Source organism: Brachyistius frenatus, unplaced genomic scaffold (assembly GCF_029030835.1).
Source record: "Brachyistius frenatus isolate BFR_SWC_R1_liver_20210118 unplaced genomic scaffold, ASM2903083v1 Contig_64, whole genome shotgun sequence".
Lineage (NCBI taxonomy): Eukaryota > Metazoa > Chordata > Actinopteri > Embiotocidae > Brachyistius > Brachyistius frenatus.
Window position 1 is genome coordinate 1,053,254 of NW_027210663.1, and position 23,507 is coordinate 1,076,760.

Here is a 23,507-nt window from a genome sequence, read left to right on the forward strand (position 1 = left end):
ATTGATGATTGACATATAGCAGAATATTTTACATCCCTGGACATATTGCCTACCTTCCCCCGAGAAATGGTAATACAAGGAAAATGGCATTTCTACAAAAACACATTAAAAACAAATATATAATAGATATATAGTTTTCTTAAAACAATCTAATCTGTTATGTCACATGTTCAAAAGCATTTTGTTTGATTATCAAATCAATATTGTAAAAAGCCACTCGGCAACATACAATCGACCGCTTGTCTCCTTTAGTTACTGTTGCAACTCCTGTCGAGTTCACAGTTCTTGCACAGCGTTTCAGTTTGCACTGAAAAGGGGGGCAGAATCTTGAATCAGGGGGGTCTTGATTTCAGACATGGTGCACAAAAGGAGCTTCTCCTTTCTGGTGATGATTCACTCAAATTAACTGACTGCTGTTGCTGGTAGATTTTATCAGCTTCTACAAAGATCTTTACACAATGGAGGCGTGATGAATATATGACACCAAACTGAAAAATACTCGCCAGCGAATATTTTGCATTCAGACTACTCATACCAGCAGTAAATTTGCAACAGATGTTCAAAAAAAAATATTTGAAGAGACTTGCGCCAACTCATTCTTTTGAAAAATTATTAAAAATGGCAAATATATATATTTTTTAAATAGTTGGGGGTGGTATTAAGGTACGATATATATACAGCTGTTCGTGGAAAACTGCAATACTACGTTTAATGAATGATCCTTTTTCTTTTATACTGACACAGAGATGCTTTAACATGATGTATCGTAGTACACAAGGTAAGGTAAGGGTTAGCTGACCCACATGCACGTAGCCGTGAGCTCCGTCTGGCCCAGTAAAGTTCTGGGGGTGGTCTACAAATCCCTCTGCATGTGTTCTTCAAGTGCAGCATCTGAATGAATATTCTCCACAATTGATACTAGGGATGACACAATACCAGAAATGCACATGATTGGTTGATGGCTTTATTTTGCGGTGCAAAAACTCTGCACTGACCAATTGTTTTCCTGCGCAATATTCGGTGTAAAAAAGTTTTTGAAAAAAAATCTACTGACGTGGCAAATAATTGCTTGAAAGAAATGCCTCTGGTGTGTAAAGACCTTTACGCTAATAACATTTACAGTTTGCGTCATGAATTGGTTGAACAAACAAACGAGAATCATCTTAAAAATAAATTGAATTCCTAAATTAGAGCCCAACTGATAATCAATATAGAAGACATAAAAATAAAGACAGAGCTAGTTAGTCCTTGTCTTAGGTATACTAGGTAAAAGTAGTAAATATCTGATCTGTTTTCCTTACATTTGTACCCTTTTTGGCTGCTTAGCTTAAATAGCTGGACAGGCAAGACAGAGGTTAGATTTATGCTTTATATGTTTCACTTTTAACATTGAAAGAGAAAAGATTCTGGCAATGAGTTTGACTGGAAGAGTGTAAATTTAACCGAAATCAGCAGCAGAACAGAAGCAGGCCAGAGCTGCCACTGTTACCCTACAAATTTGATATTGTCCATTAATATCCAGGACTGACTTCCATGCATTGAGGATATGCAGTTTGAAATGTGTCCTGATAGAGGCTCTTTACCATAAAATGTAACCCCACACAATGTAGTTAACAAATAAAATGCTCATTGGCTTCAGAAGTAACACTGGGGTGTTATTGTAACTATAACTCTATTATAACTATACTTAGTATTGTAAGCATGTTAGGTGGCCAGGCTAATATTTGGATCTTACATTTAAGCAGACACAGTCTAATCCCACTCTCAGACTTTTGTTCCATAAAAATGCTAAATAAAAAGAGACAACCCTCCTCTGTCTTTAAATGCTGACTATTAGTCTTACAGCTCCATGCATGATGTTTCAATATGTGGATAACAGTTTAACAGGTCTGCTGCACCTATTTGTGGTTGCTAAATTAGGATTTGACAGTTGCCCAGCTGACAAATGTTCCCATTATATCACACTTAGTATTCACCATTTTCATGGTGCACTATAGGTGTATGAAGAACATGGAACTGTACTGTCTAATAATATCCAGGGCTTTAATGAAGTATTGTTTTGTACCAACACAAGTTTTCCTTCCCTGCAAGCAACATAAAAGTCAGAGTTGTTTTACTTGTATTACGTCAGATAACGGTCACACACAGTCACAGAGGGAGAAGAAAAGCACGTGGAAGTTACCATCAGGGTCTTGATCACTAAGGCATAAACTGGACACGTATCATTATTAAACAGTCTGGCCTTCGGTGCTGTGTTCTTCAGTCTCAACCACCTACGCAGCTGGCTAAATACGGCAGTTTGGCTTGATACCGCTGATCTTGATCTTGATGAGTGACACTGTTACTGGTCATTTACCACAGTTTATTTAACAGACTGTATATCATCACGTAACATCTTGTAGAAAGCACACACATGTAGATATATGAGTGCATCTGATAATTGGTTGAATAACACATTAGAAAAACAAAAACCAATAACCACAAAAGTGATTTAAATGAATGATGAAAAGTAAATATCCGAACGTCCAAGTGCACCAAGATCTGTACTTGCTGTTTATTTTTCATCTGTTTATTTCTCAGCTCGATTAAATTAATTAGAATGTGATCAACATCACAAATCATGAAGGAAATCAAAATTCACCAGGTAAATTATACTTACTTCCGACAAAATATGTCGACTGTACATTTTATATGACAATTACCGCTCGTTATTTTCTGACTTGTTTCTCTTGTCTTGGGTAATTTCATTTGAGTGGCTCATTTCTCAAAATGAATAACGCTACAGGGATGAGAGAAAGAGAGAGAGACCTCTGACTGACAGCGTGATCAGAAAAGCAGCAGAAAACCTTTTAGCTTGGCCGATCTTTCATTTGTTCTGCTACTCAACTGCTTATCGTGCTGTTTCCCTGCTGTGTTTATAGCATTTTGCATTTGATTACTTTACCTGCACAGCAGAGAGTTGCTAAGATTATGAGAAGTTGAGGAAATTTGTTTAATAAGATTAACAAATCATTAAGTTATTATCCTTAATACTCCTCAAGAGGCAAAGCAGAGCGTGGAAAGTCATGCTGCTGTTCAGCCTCCTTTGCTAATTGAGGACATTGAAGGTCGGGTAGGTCAGAAGCTCACGAATCAATACCCCTGTACCCCTTTATTTCCACTGAGAAATATTTTCATTTTCATTACCCCGGGTCCAGGATGCTCAGCAGTAGATAAATTGCCTCCTTTGCTTCTTTACCAGTCCCAGTTTCCTCCCACACAGCCTTTTACTTCCTTTGAGAAGTCCACCGATTCTGTGCAGCGGACATACAGTAAGTTTGGAGACAGAGCCTCACAGTGTGCACAGCTCACTGGTGGTGGAAATGGGTCTGGGAGCAAGGCAGCACGGGCTTGGAGGGGAGGGCAGTCATTAGGCCTGGGTGGTGCAAGGCTGGCCCCGGACCTCCCAGCGCCTGAGTGGAGGGCTCCATGCCCACATTGAGGTGCAGCGACAGGTGGGCCTGGCAGTAATCCAGAAATGACTGCTCACACCTGTACAATGCCAGAGCACTCAGCTGCCGCAGCATCTGGACAGAAACACAGAGCAGAAAATGGAAAGAAGGGGAAAAGAGAATCACATAAGACCTCCAAAACAACCAAAAAGCCTCACTTTCAACATCTGAATCGCTCTCAGAATATTTTGAATTGGCTTAATTTACTTCATGCTGCCATGATACAGCTTTGTCATTAATGCAGCTTTGGCTGAGGATACAGCGTGCGCCCCAAGACCTGAAATCTGTGGTGCTCCAACACCCACTTTCAGTGGTACTGATTTATATGCAAGATGAAAGCCTTAAGCAAGAGTGCACACATATTTTTTGCCCTCTTTTAAATGGAGTCAAGGCTCCATTTAGAAGAGAGTGCTTATTACATTACAAGCACTTTGCTGATTCAAAGACCTTTCCGTTTTATGTGCTAGTGTGGTCTGAATTATGTCAATTAAACGGGATAAAGCTGCATCACAGCCTGTGTAATATTGATATTAATATCCTAATGCCTATTAATGCTTTCGCACAAAATACGAATGCACTCATACGTCTTGAAATGCACAAACAACATAATAGTCTCTGAAAATATTCACACATCAGAATACAACACAGAACACATGCAGCTCTTGAATACATTGAAGCCAGCTTTTCAGCGTTGATATTGATCTACACAAGGAGTCATGTAAACATATACAAAAGCATTTTGTTTTTCATTCACTGTCGCAATCTTCTTTTAAGCAGCGAATCCTAGTTATCAAATCATCATCACATGTTTTTTTTTTTTCGATGGCTGTAATATGAGTTGCGGGCAGAACATCTATTGTAAAATATGTTGTCTTAGATTTTTTTATTGGATCACAAAAGGATTTACTCAAAGCTGATCTGATGCAGAAATGGCTTTCAGATGGGTTTTCTCTTTATCTGGTTAGGTCAAGATAAACTATGCTGTCACCATCCAGACCCTTGAATTTAAACTCGCAGCTTTCTAAAGGTTATGTTTTCCTTTTTGGAAATGATGACTCTGGTTTGTACTCCGCTTTAATGAGAAGATTAGTTGAAAACGCTCTATTGTCTAATTCAACAGCTGAACTTTGCACACTACTTCAGCGGTCTTAATAAAAAATTAATGAACAACAATGTTCAGAATGCAAAATGAGCTACAGATTGTCAAGGGGAAAGGGTACATTGTAGACTTGTTTCTCCAATTATTCCAATAGAAAAAGTCAAACATGTCAGCAGCGGAGCCAATATACCTTTGGCTGGTTGAACCGACAGCACTCTCTCCCTCTGTAAGCAGTCGTTGGCAGAGCACTGGCAACCTTTGCCTCTTCAATACTTTCTTGCCTCCACTGTTTAACATTGCCAGTTAATCCCATGTGAAATCCAAAGGTACCATAAAATGAGCTGCAGTTACTGAGACAATAAAGGGCTTTATTTTGGCCTATGCCACTAGACTCTAGGGACCTCTACAGATCTGTACAAAAACAAATACACCTTTTAGAAAGTTGTGGTGCTATTATTATATATAGGTCTCCTCACTATAAACAGAATTAATGGTCCAGACAGCATAAAAAGACGTAAAAGGGAAAGCTTCTTATGACATCTTAAACAGTTTGGGATTTTTGAAGGATTTGTCATTCAAAAGGGAATGTAAAATAGTAAAAACAAAAAACTGTGTCACTATGCTTTGAGAGTGACTGTTGTTTCTTGTGTCAGTTTATTTCTGCTGTGCTTAAAGCACAGTATATTTCACTTACCATCACTGTGCAGATTGATTTAAATCTTTCCAAAGAAGCCGACACAAGTAGCTTCTCATTTTTTATCATTGTTTTGTCTTGAGAAAGTACAACAATGCCAAAGTGTTTGTCTGTTTGCAATCTAATGTTTGGAGCTGGAACTTACTCGACTCAAAAAAGTAAAAAAAAAAAAGTTTGTACCTTTATGTATGTGATACACATTGACTGTAGCATTTACCTTTGACACGGCCGAGCTTTCAAATGGCGCTAATGTCAAACTCACTTTTCTGCTCGCCCAAGAGGTACAGTGTGATGCAACGTGTGGGGGTACTGTATGGGCTTGGACTTTGTGCTGTAACATAGTGACATGTCTCAGCAAGAAGTGGGTGCACTGAAAATTCATTTCCAGAAAAGCTTGTGTGCAGATGTCTGGTTCATCTAACACAGATCCTTGAACGAATGCCACCAATCAAAAAGTACATAAACATCAGGACAAACGCATGCAAAATCCCTGCAGCAAGTTTGAAGTGTATTAAAAAACAACCACACCGTATCACAACCTTTTTCTGTTTTTTATTGCCTCCTCCTCAAACACTTTAGTCAGTTGCTGCCTTTTTCAGCTCTTCGCCTGAACTGTCACCTACAGTAGCTTATATAAAGTGCACTCTCAGCCTGCAGTTCGATAACTTACACTCACATTTCCAATTCACATGTAGCTGCTTACTTAAATTTTTAGTAAAGGCCTCCTCAGTATTTTTTCATTGATGGCCGGGGATGGAATATCTGCAGCTTTTCTCTCTTAAATGTTGTAAAGTAGAACTGAAACAGAAACGCAAGCCCATCGGACTTGCTCCAGATCAACCCTCTAAAGCCACACTTCACAAATACTATGCGATTCATTGCATGAATTTAGTAGAGTGGGTGCTCTGCAGACACTGCAGCGTTAAAGAGAAGCAGAAGCATTTGTAAGGTTTTGACACGAGTCATTGAGAGATTTTCACTGAAGCAGTGAGTGAAGTGTTTTGATGTGACAGGAAGTGGCGGAAACTTGGACTTCACACTTACTGTACATTGTTAATTAGTTATAATGACCTTTACTGAATATCTTTTGCTCTTCTGTATATTTCGGCATCTTCTCATATAAACTAGTTAACAGAACTAAACAGGTGTTCAGACCCAAAACAGCCTGTATTAAAAAAAAAAAAAAAAGGTGCAACAGGAGGGCTTTGGTGTAAGTTCCTTCAGGCACCAGTGACAACTGCTAGACAGAAGGCTCACCAGACTCCACAACACTGCCCAGTTGGTAATGATCACACTGGTAATTATCTTATCTGCATGCATGATGTAAGCCATGGAAATAGGTATTAGCATTACAAAAAGCAAACAAACAAAAAAGCTCCCAGGAAAGAAAGGGTAGAACTACAGGGGTCAGCCATAGTAGTTCTGTAGGGCTAGTAGATGTAGAATTATATTTTCATGGAGGAACTCTCACATACTGCCCTCCCACGCCACCGTACCAAAACATGTTGCAACCCAATGTAAAATTCTCCAGTTCTGTCACTGCTGAAATGTATATTTGACTGACAACTGCAGTGGTTTGCTTGGTTTTGGCTCACCGCAATTACAACAAAAATGTAACTAGAGTTGACCTTTTTGCATTTCTTTTTTCGATGCAAATCTGAAGTTGTTCTAAATGCAGCCTAAAAAGCTTTACACACCGAGGCCTGTGATCAAAACCATTCATATGGCTAGTGATAACAATTTGTGATTCTTGCAACACTTGTCCTAAAAAAAAGGTTTATGCCAGCTCATTATTCAGTGCCCGGGTAAAAAGCTACTGTGTCTCCCGTATTTGATTAATATGAAGTTAACTTTAGCTAGCTAACTTATGTTAGCCAAACCTGCAATGGCTCTATTGCCTGCTTACTACCAACTCTACTACATCAAAAAGTGAACTGCATACAGTGATGTCCTCATTATTGCGATAGCCTGCTTGTTTGACGATGCCAGTCCATACGTTGTTCCCGAGATTGTTGTTTTTGTAATAATTGTACCCTATAATGCCAGAGAAAAAAAAACTGTCCACCTGTTAGGAGAACACGTCCGTTTCACTCCCGCTCAATGTGATTGGTTGATACCTTTATTTGTGGTGCAAAAGCTCAGTAAAGTGTACATTTTTCTCGGTGTCATTTCTGCATTCTGTTTGAAAGTACTCATGCCAAAAATTATGGTTTGAAAATATATATTGAGACAGAAATCAATTGCACAAAAAGAAAATAAGTGTCGAAAGACTTTTCGACTGTGAGGCTATACTTGAGCTAAATGCTCATCCAACACGACAATCTTACAGCAATAATCTGATGGTTATCAGGTATGTTTGTCATGTTCAACATTTAAATTTATGCATGTCAGAAAACATTTGTTACTTCCAGAGTATAACTGAGGCTGACATGGGTGTTAGACAAAATTATGGTGACAGTCAAAGGTTACGGGATTACCAACGTCACCAAATTTCTTGGCAGTCTATTCAGTAGCAGATGTCCCATTTTACTCAGAACCATAGGACAAGTGAGGAGATCCAGCTGATGAGATATTTCAGTTGGACTACAGAGGTGAACAGACCGATGTGACCATCCCAGGAGTCATGCCAACATCATGGCTGAAAAATTATGGTGAAGAAGTGCACATTGGACTGACCGTCACAATGACTGCCTTGTGATTCAGTCGCAGTTGCAGTCTGAAGCTGGTCTAGTTATTAGAAAAACAGCCGTCCAGTGACTCAAAGGTCACTTCTTTACTTCCTACAATGTCGTAATGTCTTTCAATTAACCAACTGATTATCATCTTCCTTTCTTCACTGTTTTTGTCAAATATATCAACAGCTTTTCTTACTCACTGCCAGTCTCTCTGGATAAGAGCATCGACTAATGACTGAAATTCAAAATGTCAAAACAAAGTCGGTTAACTTAATGTCATCTCTCTTCATTAGTGCGACGAAGTCCCCATGCAGCTGACAGTCATTAAATTGGGATAAATGCTGTTTTGTGCTTTCACAGTGCATCTTTCAGGTCAAGAAAACATTGTACTGTAATTTAAACATGTTCCTTTCACTCTGAGCACATAGAGCCTTTTCCCTGCCCTTTATGGGAGGGATAAAGTTTTAAATATCTGCATTTCTGAAGGAGTAAAGTAAAACAGCGTCAGTTTCATGTCTGTGCATAGAAGAAAGGAATAAAAGCCTTTTTGGCCAACAGAGCTGAGTGAGCATTCAGGTTTAATCAGGAATATTGTAGAAATGCTGGCTGTTATAGTTGGAGCTCTTAGAGAGGTGAGTCATTGGCTAGGGCTAGCATTGCTTGGACACATGCCAAGTGAGCTGCTTAGGGCTGAATGCTGCATATAGTCGGTTTTTGCTTGAGGCATGATCACCACCTTTCCTCAACTTTAATGACTCAGGAAGTCCTTTTTGATTTAGTTGTGCGCTACACAAATGCAGATAAATATAAAATGAATTCAAATCTCTTGATTACAGTTGCTGTCTAAGAATAGCCTTGTTTCCTCTTGACAAGTGTAGTTCGTTATTCAGTGAGTCACTGGCTACTTGCCAAGGTAATAGAGTGGGCATCTGGCATCAGCCTGATCTTGTCTTCACTTTATGTTAACTGTTTAAACTACGGCTCGACCTCTTTACCCTGAAGTGAATTTCAAGTGAAGAAAAATACAGTGAGTGTCCTGCAGAAAGGCTGTCACCTGTGGTTAGGCACTCTGCTGTTGTCTGACATGTATACCTTCTATACATCCCATTTCCTTATACTTCTTTTTTTCCACATCTTCCTCTCAGCTAGTGACTCATTGTTTATCACTGAAAACCTCTAGAGTTTAAAACGTTAAGGAGTTATCTTCTCAACTCAATAACTTTTTGTTCTTATTTTATGCTTTTTCATTTCAGTTTAGTTGTGGGGTGTTGTAACAAAAACAAAGAGAAAATGCAAATGTTTGACAAAACAAAAAATGATGAGATTGTAGAGAATGACAGGTCATAAAACATTGTGTGTGCCTGAATGAAAAGTTGGGCAAAATAACTTCAAGCAGGCCTAATGCAGAGACAGAAAACACAGGATGTGAGTGTGTGTGTGGTTTTCATACACGTTCTAGTCTGCCCTCAACAAAACATAACCACTGAAATCTACACTTCCAGCAAGATGGCAAATTATTCACTTCCAGTTCTGGTGGCCATTTCTGCCCAAGACTGCTGTGTGTGGTATAAAGGGGTTTTGTACCAACAAGTCATTTTATGATGTTGATACTGTCCAGCTAATAAAAAGTACAATAGATCTGACTAGAGATTAATACAGAAAATATTTCGAAAAAATAGCCTTTTTCACTTTCTTGCGGTGTCAGCCAGACGACTGATACTTTCATATCGATACAGTAAGTGAAATACAAAGATATCTAGCTGCTGCTTGATACAGCATTTAGCTTAGAACAGAGACTGAAAGTGAAGTAACATTTGAATTAGTCAGAATAATAAGTATAGATTTTAAGTTAATTAGTAAGCTTTAGAGATGTATTTTCCCCTGATTTCAGTCTTCATGCTAATCTAAGGTAGCTGTCTTCAGGCTGGAGATTTGTATTTAAATAGACAACAGACTGGTGTCAATTTTCCCAAACTGTCAAAGTATTCCTGTGAAAGAGCTTGACTCAGTCCAGTGCCCTATTATCATAAACCGTCAATTTAACAAAAACTACCTCTTAATTTGGTGTTCTATAACAAAAGTCACAGGTCTTCAATAAAGAACACTACTGGCCCACTGTAAAGCACTTCGCTGCAGATATAGAGGACAATGATATAAACTCTTGTGACACACCACACAGCAATTCATTATAATTCCCCAGCTATTAGCTTTGGATTGCTAATGAACACATTCACATAGGTGTTCCCCCTTTGCACTGCTCTGAATGTAGGTCAAGCTGCAGCTAAATGATTCCCAATTAGGTGATAGGCAGCTGCACCATGCCAGCATGCCTCAGACTGGCACGGGAGGCATGAGCTCTCATTGGCATATTAACAACATCCTCCGGCCGAGCTGTGCTGCTGCTCTCTGTCAGCTGGATAATTCACTCAGTGGTCAACGCTGCGGCGGGAGAGCACAGACAAGCCTCTATTATCATCGCTGTCTATTAGGCTACACACCCACGGATGCTGAATAGCATGCTAATGGACATAAGACCCCTTTCCCTGATTGTTGCCGTAGCATGGATAAATTAAGAAATGATTTCAGGCTGGGTGACGCGGACATAAAGCTGATAACAAGTGGTCAGTAAATTTGATTAATACTGTACTGTAGAAGACATACATGTTCATTATTATGTTGTTATTATTATTGTGTCGGAAATGTGCATAAAAAAGCTAGGAAAAAGTTGCTCTTGCTCAGCATAATATTCAATAAATCATACATCATATTTTACACAAGACAGCATCATCCCTATAATGTTTAAGTAGCCATGAGGAGAGAAAGTCTGATATACATCTGAAAGGACACTGAAAGTTTTACGATTTAATACAGCGTGTGCTAGAATTTCAGAAAGATCATCTTTAGCTGACTTTAATATTCACCAAGTAATTACATTTCTATTTGAAAAGCATTTCACATTCGTCAAAATAACCATAATCCTTCAGATGTGGGGATTTATCTCCTCCTAATGCTGCTCATCCCATTTTCTGCTCATCAGTGTTGGCAATGCATGCTGAGATTTACTGTTATTTACTGGATGGACAATTTATGAGTCACTATGTAGTCCTTTCTTATATTTGAAGATATAAGTAACCTGAATATGGAATCCGAGAAATACAGATGAAGAGATTGATCCATATTCAATGGGAGGTGTACAGTAAGCAGAGATGTATGCTGCACTGTTTGGTTCATTCTCCTTCTTTGACTGCTTTTCTCTCTCTTTACACTCCCACACACATTCCTAAGTGCACACACACATCAGTATGTACTGATCCTGCTTGTCAAAACAGCCATTAAAAACCTCACTTCTAAATAAATTTTAAAAAATATGACACTTCTAAGGTCACAGTTGTTTACTTGGAACAACTATGGTATCATAGTGTGATATTCTTTTATATTTATTTATTAATTTATGTAACAAACCTCACACATGAAAGGTAGAGCTGCTTTCATTCTGCAACATGCATCATGTTGATGACGAAATATTGCTGTCGTTGATGCAGGAACAACAAGGAAAACAAATCTAAAGCTTTTTGTTCATTTGAATAACCTAATCCAATTTGTTAGTATGGCAGATGCTGTACTGACATGTCCACAGTGGATATAATATGTTATAGTAATTTTAAATTGTTAGTGTTTTTTTTTCTTTCTATGTATAAATGCTACAAGCCTTGAAATACTAGAAAGGCTGTCCCAGAAATAGTTTTGAACAACTCTCTTCTAAAACAAACAACTGAAGACTGAAGAATCAACTACAGAGATTACTGTATAATATTTCAATGCAATCTACCAGCTCGGGTCACTGAAGGAAACTGTGTCAGTGTCACGTTTAGCCTCGCTAAGAACGAGATCATATAAAGTCATGTGGTCATAAAAAAGAGTGATTAAATCTGAGTTGAATTTAGACTCAGAGTCCGTTTGAATCTGTGAGAAAGCAAAAGTCAATGTGTATTTCTTCCTAGTAACATAACCTCTTTAATTTACATAGCCGAACATACGTTACGTAACTTTTAGGACATATGTAACGTTAATTCTGTAAAATAACATGTTTTAGCCCAATCCATGATTTTTTTCCCGAACCCGAACTGGTAGTTTTTGTCCATAACCCTAATTAAATCTTTTCAACTTTCTATGTGATTTTTGGTTCGTAAATCTAAGGCACCCTACTTTTCACGCCTTGCAGAGATAAAATGTGACACTGATGTGGTATCCTGTAGGGGACTGACAGGTGAATTACACGCTTTGGGGTCATATCGGGTTGAATCTACTGTTAACCAATGAAAAGCAATGTACTTCCTCCTTTAAAAAATGTAAAGTTGCTACGATCAGCAACAAACCAGGATTAATTGAATATGAAACACGTCACTCTCACAGCGATGAAGCTGTAATTTTCACCCAATTCTTATTCACTTCTGCTCTTTGGAGCTTTCAGGTATCTACACTATTTGTTGGTTTTGGTTTTCTTGCTCACATCTTTTTTATGCTTGACTGAGATAGTTAGCAACAATAACTGTTTAGCATATTGAAGCATTTGGAAGCCAGGCCAGATTCAGACCGATTTAAGCCTTGGTCTGTCCATCCATGCACAAAATATTTCCCTTGGGAGATGGTGGAGACCAAAAACAGAGGCAAAAAGACAGTGGACATTGGACTTATATTCACCAGAAACAACTCCAAATATATATTACTCCATATAATCAGTAAATAGGTAACTGTTTGCTAACAATTGTGCCATATCCTCTTTAAAATTATTGTCCATTTTTTGTTCAAGTAGCTTTTTAATTATTTCCTTCTTTTGCTTATTGTTGTTCAGGGTCACAGAGGAATGCCTATCCTAACATTCACTGGAAAGAGAGGTAAGCAGCATCTAATGTATAATCAATGTAATGTATGTTATGTGTAAGGTAGAGTATTTTTTTTCGACTCAGCAAAAGAAAGGAGATTTGCCAAGTCAGATATATATAGTCAGTTGCACTAAAAGAAAGATTTAGAGGAATTCAGAGCACCATGGCCGAGCTATTTCATTGTCTAATGGATCTCTGGAGTTTATTAGCCTTGCTTTGTCCAGATGAGATACTGAGCTAATGTTGCAAATCACAGATAATTTAGTAAGTTCCAAAAAAGATATAAAAAACTAGTCTGACAGACATGTGTTTAATGGATATGGTAATAATACAATCACCTTGGTTCAGACTGAATGCTCACTGATGGCTGCTTTAGAAAAGACGGGCAGAATTTTGTTTGATAGGAAGATTTTACAGATACAGTGTTTGGAGTTGGGGCCTGCCCTTCCCTTATTGGAAACATCTTAACTCAGTGGCGATCTGCTGATATGCAGGTACTTCTGAATATCAGAGATATGGCAATTTGCTCACAGCACTATATAGATTAGTCCCATTAAGTGACTGTATTTGTTAGTAACAAGACTGCAGAGTTCAGCCTTGACTAAACATGATCTGAAGAGGATAAGTGAAGGTTTGGCTACGGGTTAATATGGGGAGAGGATGGGAGTTAAGGTTTAGGATTAAAACATGGGCTTGGGATAAACCTAAACTCACCTCTGGAAGCCACATCAGTCCGTCTAAAAAAAAAAAACACACACCACGAAAATCCTCCCGGTGGCTTTATTATAATAATTTTGTTCACTATTCTGTTTCCCCCCACTCGTCTTTCCCAGTGTCGGCGCCATTGTCAGTGAGACACAACAACATGAAGCATTCCAGCTAACAAGCTGTCTGCTAATTATGGAAAGCATTGACAAATACCTGAATTGTGCACAATGCAGGTAATTAGTCTTGAGCAAACTGTTCCTGTTACAGTTGTCCTCTAGTGCTATATTTGGAAAATGAGCACTGGATGGAAAGTTCTGCATTCTGATTGTTTGAAGGCATCCCAATGACACATGATATATTTTAAATATGCCAGAAATCAGTCTGCAATTTTGAGAAATTAAGAATAGGACAGACAAGGGACATAACAAAGCAGCAGCCTGCTGGGTGTCAGACTTCTAAACAATTAACTGATTTTTTTTTGGACACTCAGCTGCAGTGGAAACAAACTGTGAATACAAAATCTTTACACATGATTATGACCTTATATACAGTATGTTTACATATATTGTTCTAGTGAAAATGTTAGCAAACAGTTGTCATTCAGCAGATGTGGAGCAACACCTTATTTGGAGTCCTGTTTTTTCTAAATCCAAATGGTCTTTTCTTTTAGCTCAAGTCTGATCTCTAACTGATTCCTGAGGGAAAAATCTGCCTTTTTAGCACCTAAATGCTCCACTTTATGCAGTAACGTGTTGCAACCTGCCTTTTAAGCCTGCAAAACCGAAACAGTGAGCTGACAGGCCTCCATAGAACTTAGGGAAACTGCAGAGAAGGAGTTCATCACTATTAAGGACACTTTTTTTTTTTACCTCTTCGAAATTAGTTCGTATAGTTTGCAAGGTCACTTGTACGTTGGATACAAAAGTAGTACTGGAGTAAAGTAACTCTTGGTTTGTCAAACTAAAGCTTCGAAGTCTGCAAAGTTGTGCCAAATGGGCAACTTTCACAACTAGACAACTACTTTTTGTAGGTTAATGGTTACAGAGAAAAATGTTGCCAGTAATTTAAGGATGGTGAAAAATCAGACTTTGTGAAGCATGAAAGAACAACTACACAACCACTGGAGAGTTTAAGCAGCATGGGAACTAATTTAGCTCGTGATATATATCTGAATAGTGCTGCTGAATAATTTTCTGTATTTTTTTCTTACTCTTCCCACCACCCCTTTTGTTTTTGAGTCAATAATGACCTCCTGTCGCAGTGGTTGAAGCAAAAACTTTATGCACTGTGTTAACCCATCTTACATAAATGTCAGGGTGTAGAACCTAGGATGCTGTCATGCCATTGCTCCATCTACCGTAGTACAGGCTTTTCACTCCTGTCTAGTTTCCATGGTGATAACTCTACAGAATATGTCTAACTCTTAATGTTGTAGAAGATTGTGTGTGTGTGCCATTGCACCTAGATGTGTGTATTCCACATGATATTTCATGTTTTGCGTTTGACAATATACCCTTTAGTTTTTAATCTGATATTAAATCTTTATGAACAACCACACTGAAACTGGCGCACACAGAGACACACATTGTTTTGCCGCTCTAGATATGATCCCTCTACTTATGATTGCTTGAGGAACCATCACATCTACTAGGAAAGAATTGATTGCATAAAACATTCAAGGCAAGGAACTGCAGGGAAAAAAAATAACAGATTTGGTTTATCCCTGTTGTGTTGGTCTGTTTCCTTCAAAAGAGGCCTAGAGGACGGCCATCTGTTTAAGTACCACAGTCTGAAATCGCCTTCGAACTTGAACAGACTTGTCCAATATTGATGTGGCTGAAAATGTGAGGCGACACAAGATGAACTGCAGCCAGCTGTTGGCCTCCCGTGATATTCCCACAGAGGAATAATCTGCACGCAGAAGATCTTGGTTGATATTAAGGGCCGAGGCCGAGCAAAGATTCATCTGCAGTGATGAGATGTGAAAATTGCAGAGGGATATTTTACAACTAAAACTAAATGGCTTGAGGCCAGTGCTGTGATACAATAGCCGCTGCATATAGAATCACATTATCGTGTCATTCTTCTCCCTGTCAAATAAAGGGACTGTGTTGCCCCATTTTTCGTCATCTCAAACTGCTATTTCCATAGAATTGATATCCAAGATTAATGTTTTTTGTTTCAATTCAGTGTAACTGGTGCTGCTCATGCTGCTTCCCCACAGGCCTGGTTCACTTTAAATATGCTGTCCTTGCGAGCAGCTGCACCCTTATAGCAATGGATAACTGTGATTTCCCTAAACTGTCTTCACCTGCTCAACATGTGTAAAAGTGTGTATGTCACAGGCTTGGTGTGATGAATTTGAATCTTTATAGCAGAGTTGACACTTGGTTTTTGTAGTTGTATTAATCTCTTAGATTTTCTGCAGAAGAGATTGATGTGCTTTAAAGTTAACGGAGATATCCACTGATTTTACACATCAAAGTCTGTTTACAGGTCTTTCGGAGGACTACTGCATTTTTTTAAGTCTATTTTATCTCTTAAGGGAGTTGCCTGAAGGCTAATAAGTGATGTAACTTGCATTGTGGCTAAAGACTAATACACTGAAAGAAAAAAGAAAAAATTCTGTGAGTGTGGTGTGACCTTTGTTACCTGCTCATAATCTCTGCTGGAAGAGTCTTGAGGCAGCATTAGCTGATAGTTGCATTAGACACCTGAACCTCCAGACAAACCGTCAGCGGCCATATTGCACAGTGCGTGAAAGAGACGCAATGTTTGAATAAGATAAATGCATGGAATACAAAAAGATTATAACTTTCTGCATCAATTTTGATACTTGTTTTTCCCTTAGCCTGACAATGCCACAGAAGTGCAATTCTAAATCAGTAGAGCACTCTTGTAAAGCTCGTGGCCTCATTGTTCACCTTCATTCGTGTCATAGAAAATGGAATAAAATCTCTGGCATCAGATGGTGATGACAGTCTCTAGTGCAAGATACAGTATATATACAATACTATTGCAGTTGCTGATGCACAAACATATCAAACTGAACAAGCTTAAGAACTATTATACAGTAAATATGCCTGTTTCAAGTTAAAATACATGATTTCCATATGGCTTCTCACTGTTTTTGAGATTGCAGGATTTTAGGAGTTATGATCAAGGATCAGGCCAGATGTTAATGTAGACTATGGAGGTATTAAATGCAAAGAATAAAAATACGTAGACTCTTATCAACCACAATTAATTTGATTCTTAATTGGCCATGAAGACACAACAAACTGATGGAATATTTGCTGTAATCTACTCCAGAGGACCAAACAAACACAACAAAAACTATATATTCAATAAAAATCAATCTATAAGAAATATAGATAGATCTGAATCTTTTCTGTCAGATGATCAGTCTTAAATATTACAGGAGGAGGAAGCAGCTGGTTACATGAGGAGGTAATATGAGCAGTACAATGTTCTCCCGATTTTCTCCCTCTTGTAAGGAAAACCACTCAAGTTGTCACAGTTATTTTGTTTTTACCAAATAGTTGTCAATCAAAAAGTAGTCTCACACAGGCACACCTATCATCACCGCACTGGGCCAGCACAAGAAAAAAGCGACACTTTGCCCTTGTATTTCTGATAAAGTTGAATAAATTGCATCTTCTGTGGGTGATGCTATTTTCCTTGTTTGTTCCCTGCTTCAGCTAACTACCTGGTAGTTATTACAGACAAACTGCTGGCAGTATAAAATGAATCATTCCTTGTATGCCAGGAGACATCTTATGGGAAAAACCTCACAGACGTGGGTTTTTTAAAACAGGAATGTAACAGCCTCCGTGATACAACTGTTCTTTGAATCATTGCTGTGCTACAGTACTGTATAAGCCAATGATGTGGAGTTGCAAAACACCTATATTTATATGAAAGGATGACAGATTTGTACTTAAAAGAATAATTGTGCTGCCAAGCGTTTGGGGTATCAAATTAAAAGATGCTTTGCAACACTTCCACAAAATGAGCTTATCTGCCAGGATGTTGCCAACAGGTAGACAGGTACTGTTCTATTCACGGGCCCGATACTAGGAAAAGAACATGGTGTTTACAGCTGGGGAGCCTTTTTAATAGCCCTGCCTGATACTTCTCTTTCCTCTCTCTGTCTCCCTGCATTTCTTCCTCTGTCTAACTAGCAGCTGTGCAGCCACATCACTTTGATGGTCCACTTTATTAAGATGAATGAATTTCATCCGTGTCATGCCCTCCTTTTCATTTTACTGCAGAGCGTTCCCCACGTGCGCGGCGTACTTCAGGTACTCAGCTGTCACCTTGGGTAGCCCGACAGGATCTCCCCAGAGGTCACCTTGGGGATGTAAGTTCACAGTCCCAGTGCAAATGTTTCGTTACCCTGACAAAACTGCTGCAGCATGACTCAGTTACACTGTCTGTCTGCTGAACAGGGTGCAGTGTACCCAGCAGAATGTACAGTAATAAATCACATAAGAAAAGCAAGTGGAGAGAATGAAGGGAACAGAGGAGGGTGGAGGTCAGCAACCTCAATGTTTGTTCAACAACATGCATTTGAATTCAGTGATAAGATGACAGATAGGATCGTGTCAAGAATGTCAGTGGGGTCTTTCTGTGTCCTGCACTGATATAAAATGATTTTTTTTATTTTTTTTATTGGACAATTGCCCTGCATCTGACCCTGCAGGATTGGAGACAGTAAATGTAATTGATAAGAAGATCTAGTGGTTCAGTTTGGTCTTAGTTTGATTATTTAGCAGTGCTTACAATGAGGAAAAACAATAAGAAGATTAAGGGTTGACTATTAATCTACTATGCTCAGCAATCACATTAACTCAAAAACTTCCAACGCTGCATGAGTTTTAAATGTATGCTAGCTATGCTAGTTTTGTGACTGGAGGGAATTGTTGGTCCAACCTCAAGTCTGATGGAGCCTTTAGATTAAAACTGGACTTAAAGCTGCACTGATAAGAAAAAAAAATAATAATCCATGAACACTGACTCAAAAGATGAACTCTGGTGGATATATCACCTAATTTAGCAGTTCTTCTCAGCTATAGCACTTCTCAGGTTTATGTTTTTGTTCAGTGTCATCAGCCTCATTTTCAACTGCAGCCAGCTGTTTTCAGCAAAAAGAAAAAATATCTAACTCTGATAGACTCGCTGTACTTCAGTGGCAGACAGACAAAATGAGAAAGGTCATGAGCATTTAGTAGCTCAAGAAATCGCAGGAGACAGATATTTTAAGATATGTTGGTTCAAAACCTTACATTTGCTATTACATTTGTTTGACTTCCATGTATGCTTGATATGCAAAAAGTTATTTATTATTGCTAGCTCCTAAATTTATGCCAAAATATTTTTTTTCTATTATCATATAATAATAATTATGATTAAATTTTTTTTTTTTTTTTTAAAAAAATCCCACACATTTTTTTCCTCTGATAAATCATCACAAACCTTTTGACTTGACTGGATCAGTTTGACGGAAGCACGCTTTAAACTAGTTGTGAAGGGTACGCTGCTGTGATTGATTAAACTAAACAATTTACTGTGGCTCTAATTCTCCACCCATGTGCCATTAAACCACCGCAGAAGAAGGAACAGCAAAGAGATGTCATTGAAAGAGCGCCAGTCAAACCGCAAACAGGGGAAAACAATGTGGACATAGTGATGTAAATACAACATGTCTATCAGTTACATCCTCCTGTTTTGAACCAGATGAAGGGAAACGATTATGCAATATGATTGCGATGACCTCAAATAATCGCGATCAGGCGATTTTGTAATAACTGTGGCAAGCCTACCACTTACAGGCATAGCATCCCTCCCGCTGATCCAGTCTAGCACAAGCTAGCTGGCAGAGGGTTATTATACTAGGAGGTGTGTGTTTGGATCTCAGTTGGCAAAATCATTATTTCCTAAGCCTTCAGTTGAGACCTAATTTATTAATTTAGCCCTCGTTTTCTTCCTCCTGATCTAATAAGGCGAGTGAGGGTGGTGTGGGTGGAGGCCAACCGTCCTGTACAGCTCCGAATCTCACCACAGCTACCCATGTGTTTATTCTCTTTCACTCCGTGATACACATTTGTGAGGAAACAGAAGTCCCAACCTCTCTTTTAGCCCAAGATGTTTTGGGTAAAAACATGGTGTTTCATTCATGTCACCATCACGTCTGTCTTTACATATCTTCTCCTTTCAGTGGTAAAACACTTAAAAAATGAAAAATATCCACAGAATTTGTTTCCTGGTGTATAACTTGCATTCAAGCCTCAGAGTGCTACTTGTGCAGCTGTGGACCTACACAGAGATTTTTAGTGTGATGAAAACTGGCACAACAGAGCACTTTCATTAGCCAGTGTCTAAATTCTGTACGCATACTCTATTAATTACAGGATTACAATGCCTGTTCCAGTCAGTTGTAGCAAAGAGCACGGACAGCTGATAGAATGTAACACGACAAAGATGTTAGTCCAAATGAATACAAGTGAACAACACAACCTGCTGCTTATTATGTCTATAAATAACAGGAAGGTGTTTTTTTTAATAGCAATTAAAGCGTCACTACTATCTTTCAAGCAACAAAGGAGCCAACAGGCCTAATAATTCCGAATGAAGGTCAGGGGGTGGAGAATATATGGTGCTGGAAAACAAGTCTGCTTTCTCTTTGCAAAGTTGTTTTTGTTTTTTGTTTTTGTTTTTTGCTGTCTATCTTTTTACCCACTGTCAGACACGGCTGACATTAGTATTCTGATACAGCCTCTTTCAAGCAGTGTTTGGTGCCAGCCACTTAATTTGTCATTTATTGCTCCATGACAACTGAAGTAATTGAACCTCTTGCCCATGGATGCGATCTGCCAGCCTTGTGGCCATTTTTTCTCATTGTGGCGGAGATGGAGCTACAGGACCTTGGTGCAAATAAGGGCACAGATCTAATTTTATGGGGCAATGAGATGGTTAGTATGTACCCAGACCACAAGGAGCTTCTGAAATCTTTGTTGCATGCCTGAGAAAGACTAACTGGAGTTAAGATGAAAACAGGAAATTGGACAGTATAAATACTGTAGCTGTGAAAATGAAGGAGCGTTGACACTTGGGATGAAAACAAACCTTGTAATTCTTTTATAAAATGTTTCGTGGATATAAATTATTTTAGGAAATCACGTAACAGGCAATTAGGATGTGAACTAATTACATAGCTACAAACTGAGGATCATTTGCACGTTTATCTCAAACATCCTCCACCAGGAAATGAAAGGGATAGTCTATCAGATAAAGATACAATGAATTAAAGATTCATCTTTGATATGCTGATTTAGCACTTTCATTGTGAAGAAATGATCACCATGCTCCTTATTATATAATATTCACACAGTTTATAGAAAGAAATCTATTGATCTGCTGACCCCTCAACCTTTCCCTCAATGCTATCACCGGGGCAAATCCTACATGCCCGTGATTATTCTGTCATCATCTCGCAACAATGTTTGCTTTGAAGATAAAGAACTGTTGTTCATCCATCAGCCCGGTTCAGTATAAACTCCATTGATGTTGTTATAAATTTCATTCAATTAAATTATACCTGGATAGCGATTAACTTTTTAAAGAAAAATATATATGCATCGAGAACAGATTTTTGCGAGAAATGTTTTGAGAAACAAGCTGGCCAGATGTTATACAGGCTGTATAGGTACAATTGTTGACATATTTGTGTATTAAAGCTACATCAATAAGTGAAACACCGTGTTGTGCATAATGGAAAATGGTCTGCACTTATATAGTGCCTTTTTTCAAAGCCCTTTACAATTTTTGCCTCCCGTTCCCCCATTTACACAAACACACACACACACACACACACACACACACACACACACACACACACACACACACACACACACACACACACACACACACACACACACACACACACACACACACACACACACACACACACACACACACACACACACACACACACACACCAGTGTATCCAGTATCAAGGATCCAAAGCTGAATAATCAGTTTAAATAAGTAGTGTATTCTATTTTGGAAATAGTATTTTCAACTTTTCCAGTAAGTGAGCAGCCTCCATTTTAGTTGGTTGCAACTGTAACTTGTCTGTTGCTTGCTACTGGAAATTAAGAGGGCTTATCAGGGCTTTTCCACTAAAACTGCTCAGGGCCGGGACTGGAAACGAGGATAATGAGAGACAGAGAGAGTGAACCAAAACATTAAATTTGCGAGCCGTATAACCAAAACAATGAGCAGAAAGACGATAAAATGCTCCACAGCACCGAGGAAAACTGCAGAGTCAGGCAGTAACTATCTGTGAGTCACTACAAGCAACACCCTCCACTGTTAAAGACTCCCTCCAATGAAAATCCAATTTTTAACCTTGTTAAAATGTCCAGTTAGTGATTTTTATGTGCTATAAGACATGGCTGAACATTTCTGTTTTGGTATTGCAATAACAGTCTCTCATGACTGGATTCAGACAGGCAGGGTTTCATACGTCACACATAAGTAGACAATCCTGTCAACTTGTGGGTGGGGCTTTGCATACCATTGACCTGCTTGAACTACAAACAAGTGACAGAGGGGTGAGTGGACATAGAGGTGGGGACTACTTGCATATTTAAAGGACTGTGTGTATGGAACATAGACTGTATATAAAAGTGGATGTAGCTACAGAGTCTGAAAAATTAGGCCTGAAACTGCAATGCCATCAAGGGTTTGGCCCCAAGAAGCCTCTGGCGCCATCAACTCCCAGTCAACTTCTCTCATGACATACAAAGCCAATACATTTTTTCTACAAGTAATTTTGATGTTGTTTCTGAAGTCCTTCCTTCTTATTTGTTTGCTGTTGGTCCATCTAAAAATAATCCCATCAGTAATTAGAAATTAGGCCTCAAAATGTAGTGTTATTGGGCATATGTCTGTTTGATTGACAGGCTTATGGTGCAGTCAGGTTTCTGCTATCGGTGGGCGGGGCGTCGTGTCCTTGAGTTTCCAATGAGATTAGTCAGATCCACCGCTCATCCAAATATGGTCACTTCTGGCTCCATGGCGATGGGCAAAATCCGAACTCGAGGTCTCACAACGGGCAGTTCACTAAGGTGACGTCACTAAGTATGCAATGAAGCCAAGGGTGTCGAGTTACATCGAAGCCACTTTGAGAGAATAGGAGATTTTAGTTTTTCTGAAGAAAAAACTTCTAAGTATGTAATATTGATAACTTTGGATAATTTTTTTAGGGTCTAAATACCAGAAGAGGGACTTTACTATAAACATTGTTTAATGCAGCTTTAACATTTTTCCCATTTGAAAGAACCAAGCCCAAACATTTGGAGATATAGAGGGCTGTACACACTTCACCAGAATAGCAGAAAATGGAGAATGGACTAAGCTAAGTGTTGTGTTAAACCAATCACACGGGGGTGGTAGACCCCGTAATGGGCTCTATACAGACTCCATTCCGAAGTAACAAAATATAGCAATGAAGCAATGACAACTGAAGGAAGTGCACTTGCCTCCAGAGAATCCGCAGCACAATAACAACACACTGAGTAACATGGCCTAACTTGGCCTTTGCTCATGTTTGAGTTGTTACATTTTAGGCTGTCTAACTGCCTCACTAACATTGAGAATATGTACAGCTGTATAAATACTTCTTCCAGCTGCTCCAGGTGTTAAGCTACAATATTCTTAGGTGCATGTACCTTTGTTGATGCATGCTTTAGAGAAAATATACCCTGCTACATTTGGTACAGCTACTGTACAGCTTACATGCGATGACATTTCTTTCTTCAAATTGTTAGGGTTTTCCTATATCCCCTTTTTGGCCAGTCAGTGTTATCTTAAATGCTGAAATGCAATAGAAAGAGGTGTGGATCAATGGAGCTATTAGCCCCTACCCTATTGCTTTAGGATGCATCAACA

The 23,507-nt window shown here is 38.8% G+C and overlaps 1 protein-coding gene across 3 annotated transcripts in view; it reads right to left on the reverse strand.

The window, feature by feature from the left end:
- Window positions 1-781: 781 nt before the first annotated feature.
- Window positions 782-23,507, reverse strand: part of LOC138625633 (leucine-rich repeat transmembrane neuronal protein 4) — a 42,660-nt gene continuing 19,934 nt past the window's right edge. For 2 of the 3 annotated variants that reach the window (XM_069706668.1, XM_069706670.1), the window contains one exon: window positions 782-3,566. In XM_069706668.1, coding sequence (XP_069562769.1) covers window positions 3,348-3,566 — 219 coding nt within the window. In that variant the 3' untranslated portion in view covers window positions 782-3,347. The remainder of the gene's footprint in view (window positions 3,567-23,507) is intronic. The other variant, XM_069706669.1, reaches the window with a different exon arrangement.